The 15,606-nt window shown below is 38.3% G+C and overlaps 1 protein-coding gene across 18 annotated transcripts in view; it reads right to left on the reverse strand.

Annotated features, from left to right (window-relative positions):
• ZNF521 (zinc finger protein 521) overlaps positions 1 to 15,606 on the reverse strand; it is a 366,934-nt gene that overhangs the window by 44,861 nt on the left and 306,467 nt on the right. For all 18 annotated transcript variants that reach the window (XM_072998868.2, XM_072998870.2, XM_072998867.2 and 15 more), the window contains 2 exons: positions 6,898 to 7,029; positions 1,322 to 1,437 (listed from right to left, as the gene is read on the reverse strand). In XM_072998868.2, coding sequence (XP_072854969.1) covers positions 1,322 to 1,437; positions 6,898 to 7,029 — 248 coding nt within the window. The remainder of the gene's footprint in view (positions 1 to 1,321; positions 1,438 to 6,897; positions 7,030 to 15,606) is intronic.

A 15,606-nucleotide genomic window follows, 5' to 3' on the forward strand; every position in this document is an offset into this window, starting at 1 on the left:
TATGTATATACTGTATACACATAACATACAAGCAGGAGGGACAAAGGCTGCAAGGGGCCGCTCCTGCATGTTGTATATAGGCTGTGGTAAATTCTGGGAAAGTAAAACTGTGGATATCGGTTCCATAGATATGGATGTATGTGAGTTGTAGTCCTGTACTGAGAACTCAACAGTTATACTTTAAAAAAAAAGATAAACTCTTCTTCTATATTCAAGGGAAGGACAGCCAGAAAAGATCAAGATTTTTGTGAGCAATATTCAAATTTTAACAATCTCTATTTGCATGAACAGAATGACTGCATGGTTCAATTTTAAAAAACTGAAATTCTAAAAAAACCTCTCCTGGTCTTTCTTTCTAGATAGGAACAAGATTCCTGTCTTCTGGTTCTATGACTCTAGAACACTTTGGGTTCTGATTGACTTCAGGAGTCTGAAATAGACGTTAGTGGGGATTGCTTTTTTACACATTGCATTTTATAGCTCTGCACCTCACATATTTAGGTGATAAAGTTTATATCTGAAAATGCAACAAGTGAATCAGGTAAACATATATTTACAATCCCACATATCATAGTTGTGTGCTGTTCAGGAAGTGGGGATTGGTGCCACACCCTGTGCTGTATATACCACTAACAAGGCAAATCTGCATCTCTTGCCATGTAGCATGCAAAATGATCTAACAGTGATCCATACATAGAGGTGCCAAGTTGTAACTGCAGAATGGCCTAATTCAATAAAATCACAGAACTATACTAGGGTAAACAGCCTGGTGCACAAGTGAAAGGTTAAAGCCAGTTATTCCCAAGGAATATACTGTTTTTAAGAACATAGAGCATACCGGCTTCTGTACAATCTGTAACTACAGATTGTACAGAAGCCGGTATATATATGCCTAAATGAGCTTCTATGGAGTGAGCATTTCATGCACTTTAGAACACTACAGAAACATTATTAGCTCTGAATGCCATTTAAGCCATTCTTTGTTTTTATTGCAACATTCTTGGTGTCCTCTAATCTGGAGAAAGAAAAATTTCAAACTGTGGCCAGTTCAAATTTACAGCACAGAGTGATGTTTCAGTACTGTATAGCAATCCTGACCGTTCTTAATAAGTAACTTTGACAGTTTCACATATGGGCTGTCAAATGTGCACATATGTACCTTCTTCTTTCTGGTTTCCCATCCCTTGACCCCATCCTTATGAAGGACCACCACACCTCATAGAAACAAGCATTGTGGGTAAATGTAGGTATTGTTGTGCATTTAGTGGTCCCATCAGTAATATACACCCTCTGTTCCATCACTCTTAAGTGTACAGAGTACCTGCAGTTCTGTTTGGAAGAAGAATTTCTGTGGGCACTGTGTGCAGTCATAGATCTTGTCTTCTTGCCCATGGGCCGAAAAAATGTGTTGCTGCAACTTGTTGGCTTGGACGAATACTGAAACGTTAAAAAGAACAAAATGAACTTTTCGTTATTCTATATCATACACCGAGAGGCCTTGCTTGTGAGCATTTCCTCATTAACTCACAGCAATTGCAAAGGGTACAATTATCCAAGAACCCTGTAATTTCTGATTATACTGTTGCTATAAAAGGCACCAGCCATGATTGCTCAGCTCCACACTGAAGTCCTAATTTTCTTTTCTTTTCTTTGTAAAACAGCCATGCTTACATGTCTGGTAAAACATAATAAAACAACATTTAAATCTAGAATATTTAGGAAAGTATCCTTCCTCTTTTGCCACGATAATTTTCCTCTTACCACAATAATTTCAAAATTAACCAACCCTGCACGAAAAACCACAACAGACATTTTCTTAAAAAGCACCTTGCTACTAAGAAATTTGGGATTAAAACAGATGCCAAGGCTTTTCATTTTTCTTTCTTTTTTTAATGAAAAGTTACATTTAACTAACAGTCCTGTATTTAAATTTTTTAATATTAAAATGTTAAAAATCATATCCCACAGCTGCATTGGGGCAATGTCTATAAATGTGAAACAGAACTCCAGGTAAATTCTCTTTGGGTACTTTAAGATCAACTCTGAGTACACATTGAATGCAAGGGTTTCAATAATATAAACATGTTCAATTTTAATGACTACAAAACAAGGCCCTAAGACTGTGTAACAGTTTACCTAGGAGACATTCTATTAATAATTAAATTGTATATGCCAGAGGCAGTGTTTGGGTTGGCAGCACTGACTTCTGATGGATGCCTGGTGCACTGTGACCTAAAAACGTTTGCATCTACAATATTAATCTGTATAGGCAAGGAAAGGATTTATTAAAGATGCTGGCATTTAACTTTGACTCCACTTCTAATTATTAAAATAATTCTAATTGAATGCCAGCAAAGAAAAAGAAAAGAGGAATTAGAATAGTGTTCTTGTGAATCATGCATTTTAATCACATTTCTCATTACCTTAAAAAGGATTGGATTCCATTTTCCATATAAAAGTTATATTGGTGATTTTCAGTTCTTGTTAATATTCTACATATTGAAATAATTTAATAGCATATTACTCATACAATATCATTGTTTATGATTAATATGCTCTATTTACCCCATCAGCAAACAGGAAACTGTTATCTTTTTTAAAAAAATATACGTATATAGATTGGGATAGAAATTATCTACATACTTTTTAATATATTTTACAAAGCTGCTGGCTAAAATATTAAAGGATTCTTATTATTTTTAATCAAATAACTTGTTCATGTTGAGAACCATCACTAGGGTTACTTTTCAGACTGTATATTGTACACTGTTTTAAAATTTAACCCACTTTTGTTCTTAGAATCACAAGTTGTGTTAAGGGCTAGGCAGCTCAATTAAGGGGTAAGTGGAGTGCCTCATCTCCACATTTTAGTACTGAGGCCCCTCTTCCATTTATCAGCTGCCTATGATTATGGAAGCAAAAGCAAAATCATTCCATATACATACATATAGTGTAAAACCCCTGTACTGTCATTACGCAAACTGTTGAAAGCTAAACTATTTTCAGCTTCAGTCACTATTAGTGCAAGCTATGTAGTGAAAACTAATTGAACATTACAAAGTGTGCCACCCCATAGCACTTAAAGCACTCTCTGGGTGGTTTACAAGTTAATTATGCAGGCTACACATTCCCCCCCCCCCCCCCAGTGAGCTGGGTACTCATTTTACCAACCTCGGAAGGATAAAAGGCTGAGTCAACCTTGAGCTGGCTACCTGGGATTGAACCTCAGGTTGTGAGCACAGTTTTGGCTGCAGTACAGCAGTTTAACCACTATGCTACAAGACTCCTGCTGTAAAATATATTTAACTCTACACAGGAAGGTAATAATCAGTTAGAGCAACTTGCATTTCTACTGGGAATGGAAGGGATGTCATAAATCATGCTCACTAGAGATGGGGACGACTCACCATTTTGGCGAGTCGTCCCACTTCGTGAGTCGTCAAAAGTTGATGACTCACAAAGCACGAAGTTGCCCCCATGAAGTGACAAATAATGAAGTTATTCGTTGATTCATGGGGGGGTTATTAAAAAACACCCTGCCCCCCTGCTGCCACCCCCGCTACTGCCGTGCTAAGGGAATCCAGTCCTCAAGGCAGGCTAAAGGAATCCAGGCTGCTCTTTGCAAAGATGGAAGCTGCAGCTAAATGAAGCTGCAGCTGCCATCTTTACAAAGGGCAGCCAGATTCCCTTTTTACACGCCGTGGCTACAGAGGCCTGATGAAGACCTCCACAGCAGCAGTGACAATTACGGTAAGGGGGTGTTGGTGGGGGTGGGACCTAAAGTAGGGAGAGGAAGGGGGTGGGTGGCTGTGGGGGGGCAGCTGCCTATTGGCCCACCGATCATCTGACTGGCAGCCGGTAGGCAGAATGGTTTTTTGTTTTAATTACGAAGGACAAATAAAAACGGAGAAATATTCATCAAGCCGTATTTGTCGGGACTTAAAATTTGACGAATATGGATCGATGAATATTTAACAAATCAGCTGCAATGACTTAATGGATGCTATGGTCTGCCAGTACACACATTAAATGGATTCTAGAGTAAATCAACTCTGTCACAGGGAGCTAAAAGGACTAAACTGAGGCTGTTGTACCTTGGACACATCATGAGAGGAAAAGACTCACTAGAAAACAATAACAGTGCTAAGAAAAGTGGAAGGTAGTAAGAAAAGAGAAACTCTGAACATGATGGCTTGGCTCCAGAAAGCAAGTCATGGTCTTCTTTGCAAGACCTCAATAGGACTGTTAATGGTAAGATGTTCTGGAGGTCATTAATTCATGGAGGCACCATAAATCAGAAGTGACTTGATGAGGTACAACAACAAGTTGTAGAGTAGTGAAGCCGTATGAGATGGCTAAGAGTAGTGAAAAGAGCATGTGGGTGCACAGAGGAAAAAAACAGTACAGGGATATGGAAGCCAGGGACATGTGCTCAATTACATTTTTTCAAAGTATGCTCAGAAATGTATCTTTATAATTTGGTAACAGCTAAAGCATAATAACAACATGGTGTCTGAAATCCTGTAACATAGCATTGTTAAGTCCCAACTAGAGTAAGCTGACTGAAAACATGGAATTTATAGAGGAGTGGACTCACAAAATCCCCACTAACTGAATGAGCCTATTCTAGTTGTGAATTACTAAGCTAAGCTAGTATACCATAAATACCATAGACAGGTCTTCTCATTCCACCTGTACACACAAACAATTGTCAGTATTCAGTAGAAGTGACTGAGTGCTGAGTATTCCAAGGCTATACATGAGTGAATCAGATCTGTGTCTCTTCATGTGTGGAAGATATCTTTCCCTTCCACTTCTGCAGATCTGAGTATGTATGCTATAACCACAAGGACCCATCAGCTCATAGCACTGCCCTATGATGCAGTGAAAAGAAGTATTACTTTTTCTAGCTTCTAGACCTATTTATTTCAGCCATTTAGATATGTCATATTTCCTTCCTTAGGATTTACTGTATATTTCCAATGTATAAGACTATACTTTTGTCTAAAATCTTTAGACTAAAAATTGAGGGTCATCTTATACACAGAAGTAAGTTGAGGGGAAAGCAGGGATCAAAGTGGTCCTGCAGGGCTTTGATCCTTTCCCCCCTACACTTGCTAAGCCCCATTTGGATTTCTTAATTTTGGGTTAGAAAAGTGGGGGCGTCTTATACATGGGGGCATCTTATACATGGAAAATTATATAAAACAGAAACCTTCCAACTGTATCACTCTCAGGTGGTGGCCTTCCATTCAGTCTTATCCGGGGCCAGCCTGGCTGTTAGGGACAGTGAGACAATCATTTCATAAGCAGCAGCTCTGAAGTGTACAAATTACTATTTAGTATATTAAACTAGCTGATAGTAGTAAGTGACAGGTAGAATAGGCCCACTGAATCAATAAAACTTACGAAGAGGTTGACTCACCACATTTCTACTGACTCGGTGGGCCTACTATAGTTGTGACTTACTATTGATTTCAGCCACTGAATTTTTAATACCAAAGTGAGGGACACACGGCTTTTTGGTTTTGGTAGGCTTTGAGCATGCACTTTGATTTGAGGCAGGGGCCATTTGCTGTTCTGTTGCAGGCAGCAAAAGGACTTAGGCCAGCTGTTTCTTCTAATGTAGGGAAAAGATAGGGATAGCTGCATGTTTTCTTCACCAAATTTGTATCATCAGCTTTTCCTGGAGAAGATTATGTAGGGGATATACTTTTGGTAAGACCATGAGTACATGTCCCACCTCGAAAGAGCAGATTCACTCCTCAATGCTATACTGCAGATGGCTTTGAAGATATTGTGAAGAGAGGAGCAGCTTCCAAGAAACACAGAACAGAAGGCTTTTAAAGTGTACAGAAAAAAAAAACCAAGGAAAAGGCTGTGTGGTTCCCAAGATCACACAAATGTAAGAGTGGGTGATACCTTTTATTGGACCACTAAAAAAATCAACCCCTTTATAAACTGTGCAGAAAAACTATAGACCAGAGTCCAAAAATCGATGGCATCTGTGAGAGGTGATCCCAGTCCTCTTAAGGCTGTGGTCTCAAGCATCCTTGAAGCATGTTTTGGAATGTTTACATCCTGCTCCTAAGACCAAAAGGCTGCCACTTACCCTGTGATAGCCCTCCCCCCCAATTGTCTGCCTGAAACATAAAAGTTTCTTTTGGGTAGTGGGGGTGAGGAAAAACAACCCAAAGACACAGCAGCCTCAAGCACAAATTAGGGGTTATAATTTCGTTGATTCACCAGGAAGAAGCAGCCAATTTTACCAAATCAAAGTCAGGTAAATGTTTTTACCTGCTGTACAGAGTTATTTTGTGCAGAGTTATTTTAGTTCAGGGAAAGCGTAAGAAATATTCCTGCCACCAAAATTATCTTCAGTTGCCAGGATCCTGGCAACTCTGGATGGGAAACAAATCCATCTATTCAGAAACTAATGAATGGCTTTTATAGCTTAACAAAAAATACTAGTAATCTGTTCTTCCCACTGTAGCTGCTGTGGTGAAAAACTGCTGCTGAAGACACACACACCCCAGAACAACACAGGGTGTCAGCAAATAGAGGTGTGTGTGAGTGTGTGTGGGGGGGGGGAGAAGATCAGAAGAGTTCTCCTCCCATAGAAAAACCATTTTCTGAGCAGTCAGGGCATCTGAATCCCACCTTGAGGTGTATGATAAAAATATATTATGCTTTGAAATGCAGTTCATGTAGACAAATGTCCGATCCTTTTGACTTTTTAAATAATTCCTAATCAATATCGCTAATGAGCACAAATCTAATATTCACACAAAAGCTGACCTGAAGTCACCATCTGGCACGAATGACATCATTGGAAAATGAGCATGAATAAACTAAGACCAAAGCTGAGAAATGAGCTAATCTGATCAGTATACTCACCTGTAAAACAGACTGGACATTTGAAGGTTCCCCCCATTCCTTCAAAACTGTGTTCTATCAGATGACATTGAAGTTTGGCAGGAGAATCAAATGTCTGGTTGCACAGCTTGCATTCATGGTTTAGTCCTTCATCTAGTTGGAATTAAAAGAGTGAAGTATATTGTCATTTGTTACATATGTTACATATGTAGTATTCTGCTAAAGAACTCAGTGCAGTTAATATCTGGTTATAATAATCCTGAATTATATAACTCATCTACTTAACAGTTCTTCATCCCTTTGCAAATGAATAACCCTGTCACACCTCCAAATCTGCAGTAATTTAATGTCTGAAATCTTGTTGCTCAACACTGACATATTATGAAAGGTCTACTGAACTAATGGGGTGAATCAATTCCTCCGTAAGTTCCACTGATTCAAATCAGTCTACTCTAGTTGCATTCTCTTTAGTACAGTAAATTGCAATTAGAGTAAGTCCATTTGAATCAATGGAACTTATGGAGAAGTTGACTCACCAAATCCTCATTGATTTGTTGGATCTGCTCTAATGTGACTATGCCAAGCAATAGCATTTTAGCCAATATTTGGTTACTAGGAAGAATTAGCAGTATGCATGAATACAACTAGATTTGAACACTAATATAAAATACAGAATGTGTGCTTTTAGCTAGTTAAATAAGAGATGTCTCAGTGTTGTTAAAGTGCATGTGGCCTCACCTCCTCTGTCATTGCTTCTAATGCACAAAAGAAAGAATCTGAAGAGGTGGGAGTCTACTATATCTGTGTAGGCTCCCCACATGAGCCAGAATATCCAAAGCACAAGCTTAAAAGAAATGAATATGCAAAAAGGAATGCTGGCTCACAAGGAGAACCTACACAAATAGATAGCCTGCACTGTCTCACTGTCACTTTTGTGTGATTAAAATTAAGAAGGGGTTAGCATTCTACCCTCATTGTGTATGGAGTACATGTGTTTTACAAACAACTGAACAAGGACAAGAATCTAGAGCAGATTAAAGGTGAGCAGATCTGCCACCAGGCCTCCTGTTCCAGTAGCTGTCAGTCTACTGTTAATGTATACAGATTAGTAGAAAATTTACTACAGGGTTCTTCATGTTATTAGTGGGAGATGTGGCGAGGTCAGATATACAGTAGTTAAACAGAGGGAGTGCAGGCTTTTTAATTCTGTGTTGTAGCATGCAAATTCCTACAAAAGAACAAGACAATAAACTAATAGCAATGTCCTTCCTCCCTTCCTATCTTAAGGTTTCCATTTGTGTGTTTCCTTTTCGCTTTCCTCTATGGCCACTGTTAAAACCTTATCTTAAGAATGTTCCAGAAGCTAAGCAAATCCTTGGTTTCTACGTTGGCTCATAGTTGGAAGGAATATGCATGCACCATATGTGTCGGTGAATGACAGAATTCAGGGTCTAGTCTATGTAATTTCTGTTTATTTTTTGCTTTAAACTCAAATCACCGTCTTGAATAAAAATGCCTCTGGCACTTCTAATGCTTGAGCTAGTTTCAACCCCCATTCTCCCTGTATTAATTACTATCCCACTACAACCTCAGAGGTCCTTTATTTGTTTATTTTTTACCCAGCTACAGGCATTCCTAGTACGACCAAATTGATCCTAAAACCTTCTTTGCTCTGAGCTGCAAGCCCTCCATGCCCTTCCCCCTCCCTCTTACATCTCAGGCCTAGCATTAGTCTTTCTTCCCAACAGTGTTGCAAGCGCCTTTCCTTCCACCATGGGAGCAGTGATAGGTTGTCCTACTTAGAAACAGTTGCTAGGTAAGATGCAGCTCCCAGCTCTGTTGTACAGGGTTCAATTCCCTCACCGTATCTTAGAAAAGGTCTTTTTGCATGTCACTAGCACGTTATACAAATAGTTTTCATCTACAATTCCTACAAGTTCGCCTATTTATTTATTATCTATTACCAATATATTATCTGATTAATAAGAACAACACTGCATCTGGTACATCAGTCAAACATGTTTTAAGCATTTTTTTTTAAAAAGCATTCCTCCATAAACACTTAAATATAGAACTGTCCTATGATTGTTTAAAGTAACACAGCATGCAATGAGTGCTACCTATGGCTGTCAAAAACTGATCAGAACAGACTGAAAAAACAATTGCACTGATATAGTCTGTAGCTCGAGACCAATGTGCCATCGCTTCAATATTGGGTCAAATTATTAAGTACTAAAACCAGGAAGATAATGAGATTTGCATTCCTGATGTTTTGATCGGCAGTGACCCAAATATGAAATTATCCTCAATGAAAACAGGCGCAGTTCACAAACCTGCTGCCCCAATGCTACACTGACTTCTTAATCTGAAAGAAGAGATCAAGTGCATATGCAGTAGCCTGTCTGAAACAACACTGCGGTAGGTGAGCAGCAAAAGCAACTGTATGTGTTGCTATTCCTTCCCCTTTTTAGAGCTACTACAATTGTTCTGGTGTCAGAAATAGCACAAGCAATTTCCTAGACTCTAAGTCAGAGGCAAGCAACTTGGTGACCTGCAAGGGCCATCAGTCCCAGCCAAGAGTTAAGACTGTGTGGGAATTGTATTATCAAAACATCTAGAGAGCACCTGGCGACCTACCCTTGCTCTTTAGATTTTCTGAGTGTGTGTCTAAGATTTATTATACTGGTGCTGGAATAGTGCTTTTCACTTTGGTCTGCTTGCTTATTTGTTTGTTCAGTGTGCTCACTTACATTGGTTTCAAGATAATAGAATTTCAGTGCATTGGAGATACAAATAAAAAACAATTCATAAATACCAGAAATAATATAAATATACAAAGTAACTGCACGACCATTTCCAGGGTCTTCCTAGATATAGCGCACTCAGAAGAGGTTTACCATCCCCTTCTGCACAGCAATGTAGGACTGTGCAGGTTGTCCAAGACGTATTGCGATGAATCAAACTCTCAACTCAAGGTACTCCAAATAACTGAGCTAGCCAGCCTTGACCAGAACAGCAGGACTCAGGTTTTTTTTGTTTAAATAAGAACCAGTTGAAATAACATTTAAATTTAGGGAATAGCTTCCATATGTTGATTTACACACCTGAATCTTTAAAAATGGTCTTGAGCAAGTTGCACAATCCTAAAGCACCACTAGAATAAGGAACTGGTAAATCCTATCTGGATACTTTATAGCTAGAAAACGCTCTTGGGGATTGTCATAAGTCAGAATTGATTTCACAGGACATAATTAATTCATCATGATCCTATATATGGAAAAGAGTAATGTCCAAACTTTGGAATGGCCTTAATTTCTGCAATTATGATGAAAGCGGCTATATTATAGCTAGGCTGGATTAGAAGAACCAGTTTTCTATGGTTACATAATGTAAAGGGCAGAATGAACATGTTCTGTGTCTCACTGCAGAACATGTGATGAGACACAGAACAAGCTGACTAGCAAAATCTTTTCCTTTGCTAGTCAGAAAGAATATTACTAGCCAAAATAGCTGTCTTTATTCCTGAGTTCAGATGGGCCTTTTTCTTTAAAAAAATATATTGGCAGCCACAGTAAGCAACATAAAGGCCACCAACACTCCACAACAATAGGAGCTATTGAGCTACATATTTGTGTGCATTCTTTTTACCATTTCTTTTGATCACTCCTGCATTCTGGAACAGTAACAAGGGTATGGCAACGACTGCACTAAATTATGGCTGACTCAAAGGGGGTGGGGAGGGGAAAGCAGGTCTTAATTGAGGCCAGGCTAATTCTGAAAATACCCTGGTTTTCAGACATATGTTAACATTTGGCTTTGAAAAGGTCAATTAGGTACACATCTAAGTTCTTCCACATTCTACTACTTGCTGCTTCCTTTGTACCTATTACAAAACTGGAAGAACTAAAAATTACAAATCATAGGGAAGCTGTTCTGCAGACACCTGCCTCTGTGCAAAACTTAAAATGTGAGCTCTCAGTATGGAAATACTTAACGTCATTTCAGAACTGAATAAACAAGACAGTGAAAAGCTACTCTGGCAGTTTACACATGGGATAAATATGAAGTGAAGTGGAGTGCCAGAACATCACTTCAAGAGGTCATTCTCCCTCTCTGCTATATCCACTTCAAAGCTACATTTTTTCAGCAAACCTAAAGGAAAAAAAAAATCTGAAAGTGCTGAATGGCTTCAAAAAAATTCAATCAGAATAATCTGCTCTTTAGAAAGGTGGTGGATGACAGTAACTGGAAAATACTGTCTGACTCATTTATTAAAGTGAAATTCCAAGTCAATTGATTTAATAACCATTAGAATATTCCATTAAGGGTTTAATAGGTTGGCACAGTCCTATTTTTTTATTAAGAGTTATAGATGAGAAATAACCAATCCTATTGAATTTCCAGGTAACTGCTTCTATAGATTATGGGTTTTATATATAAATTTTATGTTATTTGAGAGAGAAAGACAGTCAGAGATAGTTGGTAAATTAAGTATCTACCAGCAGCACACTCATTTTCCCACCATAAACACAGTGGCTTGTTCACAGTCACCTCCAGGCAGTAAGCCAAATGGAGGTCATTGTTAGGAATGGACTACTCAAGTATCCCTCTGACAACAAGAGCTCTTTTTACGCCCACCCCCTTTGTATCTTGTCATATACATAGCAATTCAGTATGCTAAATGACAAACTATTCAGAAAAACAAGATCTGCACGGATTCAATAACAGAAGGCAGAAGGACCAAAGTCTTCCTATACAGGGAAGTCAACAACATGAATTGCTCTTTTGGATGGTAGTAGGAGAACAATATTATGTCAAGATCAGTCTTCGGAATAATTAAAAGGAATAGGTTTCGACTGAAAGCATGCAAATCAAAAATGAAAATAACACATATATTCCTTAATACAGTGGACCCTTGACTTACAGACTTTTCAAGTTACAGACTTCTCTGGCTGCAAAATTTAGGTTTGACTTGCAGCCTGAGAATCAACCTGCAGACCAGAAAAAAACCAAAATGGAACAAAAATGGAACAAAAACAGCCGGTTACGGGATTAATCAGTTTTCAATGCATTGTAGGTCAATGGAGACTCGACCTACAGACTTTTCGACCTGCAGCCACCGTTCCAATACGGATTAATTGCATAAGTAGAGGGTCCACTGTACAGTAGATTAAAATAAGCTGCCACTTTTTAAATGAGGTGCCTCAATAGGTCAAGACATACTTTTTTTTACTGAAGCTGAAAATATTTGCAAGTATTTGTTACATCCTTACACTGAAGGGCAAAGTTTAAAAAAGCCAACTGTGGGACATTTTAAAAGATAGTATTTAATCAGAGGTAATCTGCCACTGACAATGACATATTGTAATTCCAGATGCACAGGCAGAACCTAAAAAAAAAAAAATCAGCTTTCCTCCATTACCACTCCCCCTTTAATGCTATTGGTCAAATTCTGTTTCCCTCCTTGCATTTGAAATAGTCTATTCTTTCTGCAATTTTCTAGCATCCTAAATTGTCCTCATCCACACTGAATCAATGCTTATCTTTTTCTGATGAGGAGTATACACTGACACTTTAAAGACCAAGTATCAAAATTAACATTGCCGGAAGACTTCCAACATATGCTCATCACTCCTTGGTGATTATAAAGGGCATTCTGTCATTTGCAAATCTCAAGAATTAAGTCCAGAACAAAAAATTAAAATGAACTGAAAAAAAAAAAAATTGGACGGGTAGGGGTTTGGAGATATGGCACTAACGAAATGGAGATGCTAACATTAAAAATACATCTAGGATCTGCTGCAGGGAAATGATACTGAAGTAATCTGCTCTGTGGAAAATATAAAATAAAAGTCTAGTTTAACATTCAATCCTATCTTGGCTGGAAACTGATGGAGGTGATAGTAACTAAACAACATTTCTGGACAACCTTTACACATCTCTTATATAAAGGAAATCGGAAATGTACAACAGTAACAACATCAACCAGCACCAGCACCAAAAAATAAAAATACTTTTCTACCTCTTTCCTGGATTACTTCATTTTATGCTGCAGGCAGCAGTACATACCCCTGTAAAAACTCTGCATACAGAAAGCTAGTATATCAAAGAGAATGCTGCAAGACCTTCAAGGTCCTATGCAGCTTGTTAGAGAGCACATGTCTCAATGCAGTCAAAGTAAAAAGAAGAAAGCTCCTTATGTATGGAAAGTTATATTTTCTCCCCTATATGGAAAAGCTTTTAAAAAATAGTATGAACATTAAAACATGTGATTACCACCTGCAGTCTGAAAGTACCATGTATGCTTGATTTAGTTTTGAGTGGTTTGCAAGAACACGTGGACACATGAAATTCTGCTATACAAGACAAAAATTGGTCTATAAGCCTAGTGTTTTTAGATCACAAAGGTCTTTCCTAATCTTATTACTGGAGTTCCATTTTAAATCAGAAATGCCAGGGATAAAACATGGGATCTTCTGCATGCAAGCCATGCACTGAGCTCAGGCCTCATCCCAAGAAATGCCATGCTGAGGCACTCTAATGATAATTCTAGTCTTGCATTCTCTCCTCTTAACTGCAGACAAAAGATGCCACAGGGAAGATCACAAGCAGCGAATCATCATGATCGCTTTCTCTATTGTTAGCTTCTAGCATCCAATAGTCAGAAATAGCCTGTACTATAAGAGGAAAATTGTTTTTGCATTGCAGAGTTACATTACACCATTGCTATTATAGCCTTTCTTATATGGAATATTCTGACAATGATTTTATATTTTCCTGTGCTTGAAAAGAAAGTATAACTTGAAATGATTAGTTTGAATTCAAACTTTATGCTAGCCTAAATGGAACGAGTTCCACTCCTACAACCGACAGCTCGGAAATTTTAGGTGTGTTTTAAAAAACAAAATAAATCTCCACCCCTCCACTGGCATAGCGAATGAGGAATTCTGTGAGTGTAGTCCAAAAGATTTGCCCAATCCTATACCACGTACTGTGCTTGTTTCTTAACTGAAATAAAGTGGCAAATCTTATCTATCAATTCTAGCAAGCCTTGACTTACATGAGGTGACCCGAGACAAATGCCTAGGGCAGCAATTTATTGGGAAGCAGCAGCTTTTGCCTCAGCAGCAGATGGAATGGTTTCTCCCTCCACAGAGTGTTAATATAATGCCTATACACTGGCTATTTTGGAACCACAATTGGCAAAAAGAAGAAATACTCTAGAGGAGCAAGAAATAGCTGGGCAAGAGAGAAGTGATGTCAAAAGCAGTGGGAAAATGCTGGAAAGGATTTCAATAAGCTCAGGCAATATATTATTGGAGCCAAGGGCTAATACTCTTTTGGCACTGATGTTGGGAAAACCAGTTGTTCCTTCAAGCAGAAGAGCTGATGAGGTGACCTTTCGGCTCCCCCAGCTCTTATAGATCTAGCAAGATGCAATGGGTTTGTGCAACCTAGGCAACAAATGCATTGAGAAAACTCTGTTTGGGCTCATCCAAAAAGATGGACTCATCCCTCAAGATGTACATGGGCTCTGTGTGGATTCAAATGCTTTGCCAATAATATTCAAATATCTGTTTATCTATCCCTAAGCTGCTTAAATTCCTTTGCCTCACTGGTTGCATGATCTCAGTCACTCATCGTTTGGAAACCACTGACATTCTGTCATCTTATGGACACTTTATTAAGCAAAAGTGAAATAAAAATAGTGCCCTGCTAAGCAACTGTTGAGGAAGTGAAACAAATCAGCACTATTCACTTGCCAAGTTCTAACAACGAAAACAGTGAGGATATTAAAATCTACCTATCTCCTGTGGTGCATGCTCCATTTAAGGTGAAACAGAAAACAATGAAACACATCAACTCCAAGCGTTTGCTCATCAAAGGTAGCAGAACATTTCTGAGAACCAATATAGGTTAATATTAATCCTCCCTGCTCTACTCCCATTTGTTCCAATGTCACATCAATAATACCTGTTCTTCTGTCTCATGTGGGCCATATGCTCCATTTCCAAAAGAAAGTGAGATATGATTGTGGGAAGGACCTTGTAATTCATAAGACCCAAGTAATACTGAATTTGAAACATTACCACTGCAACCTGAATACCCTTCCCCAGAGGAGTGGTAACGACATCATAAAATCAGAGCCCCGCTATGGGCAATGTAGGATTAGAACTAAGGCAATAGCCAAAATTACTGGATAGTTATATTAGGTGTTCATCTATATAGCAAGCAGCTATTATACCAGTTATTAAAAGCCATGACTTTCCCAAGGTACCTTAGATATTGTAGTTTTATGAGGATACTCAGATTTCTCTACAAGAAGTAAGCCTTGCTCATGGAAATGCTACTATTCCCATGTTCCTTAATGAGCAAGCCATGAAATGCTTTAAATTTGTGTAGCCATTTCCTCAAGTTTCAGGTTTCTACTTGTATGCTTGTATAGTAGTTTCTTTTATCATTCTTCATCAGTGAGTTACATAAAATTATAATAAAATGAGCAATTAAGGCTATATAATATAGGTATGTATTTCTGAAGGGAGAAGTGTTATTAATAAAGGTTACATTAGCATTCTGGAAAACGTATTTTATATCAGAATTATAAAGTTGCGGGCTATTTTAAAGCATTGGTTCTGTCAGTTTTAAAAATAATACTGCATTGCTATTTTGTTGTGTGTTTTTAGAAAAAAACTGGTCATGTTTCAAGAGATAGCTTTCTCTGTTGTTTGA

The sequence above is a fragment of the Pogona vitticeps genome, chromosome 4 (assembly GCF_051106095.1).
Source record: "Pogona vitticeps strain Pit_001003342236 chromosome 4, PviZW2.1, whole genome shotgun sequence".
Classification (NCBI taxonomy): Eukaryota; Metazoa; Chordata; class Lepidosauria; order Squamata; family Agamidae; genus Pogona; species Pogona vitticeps.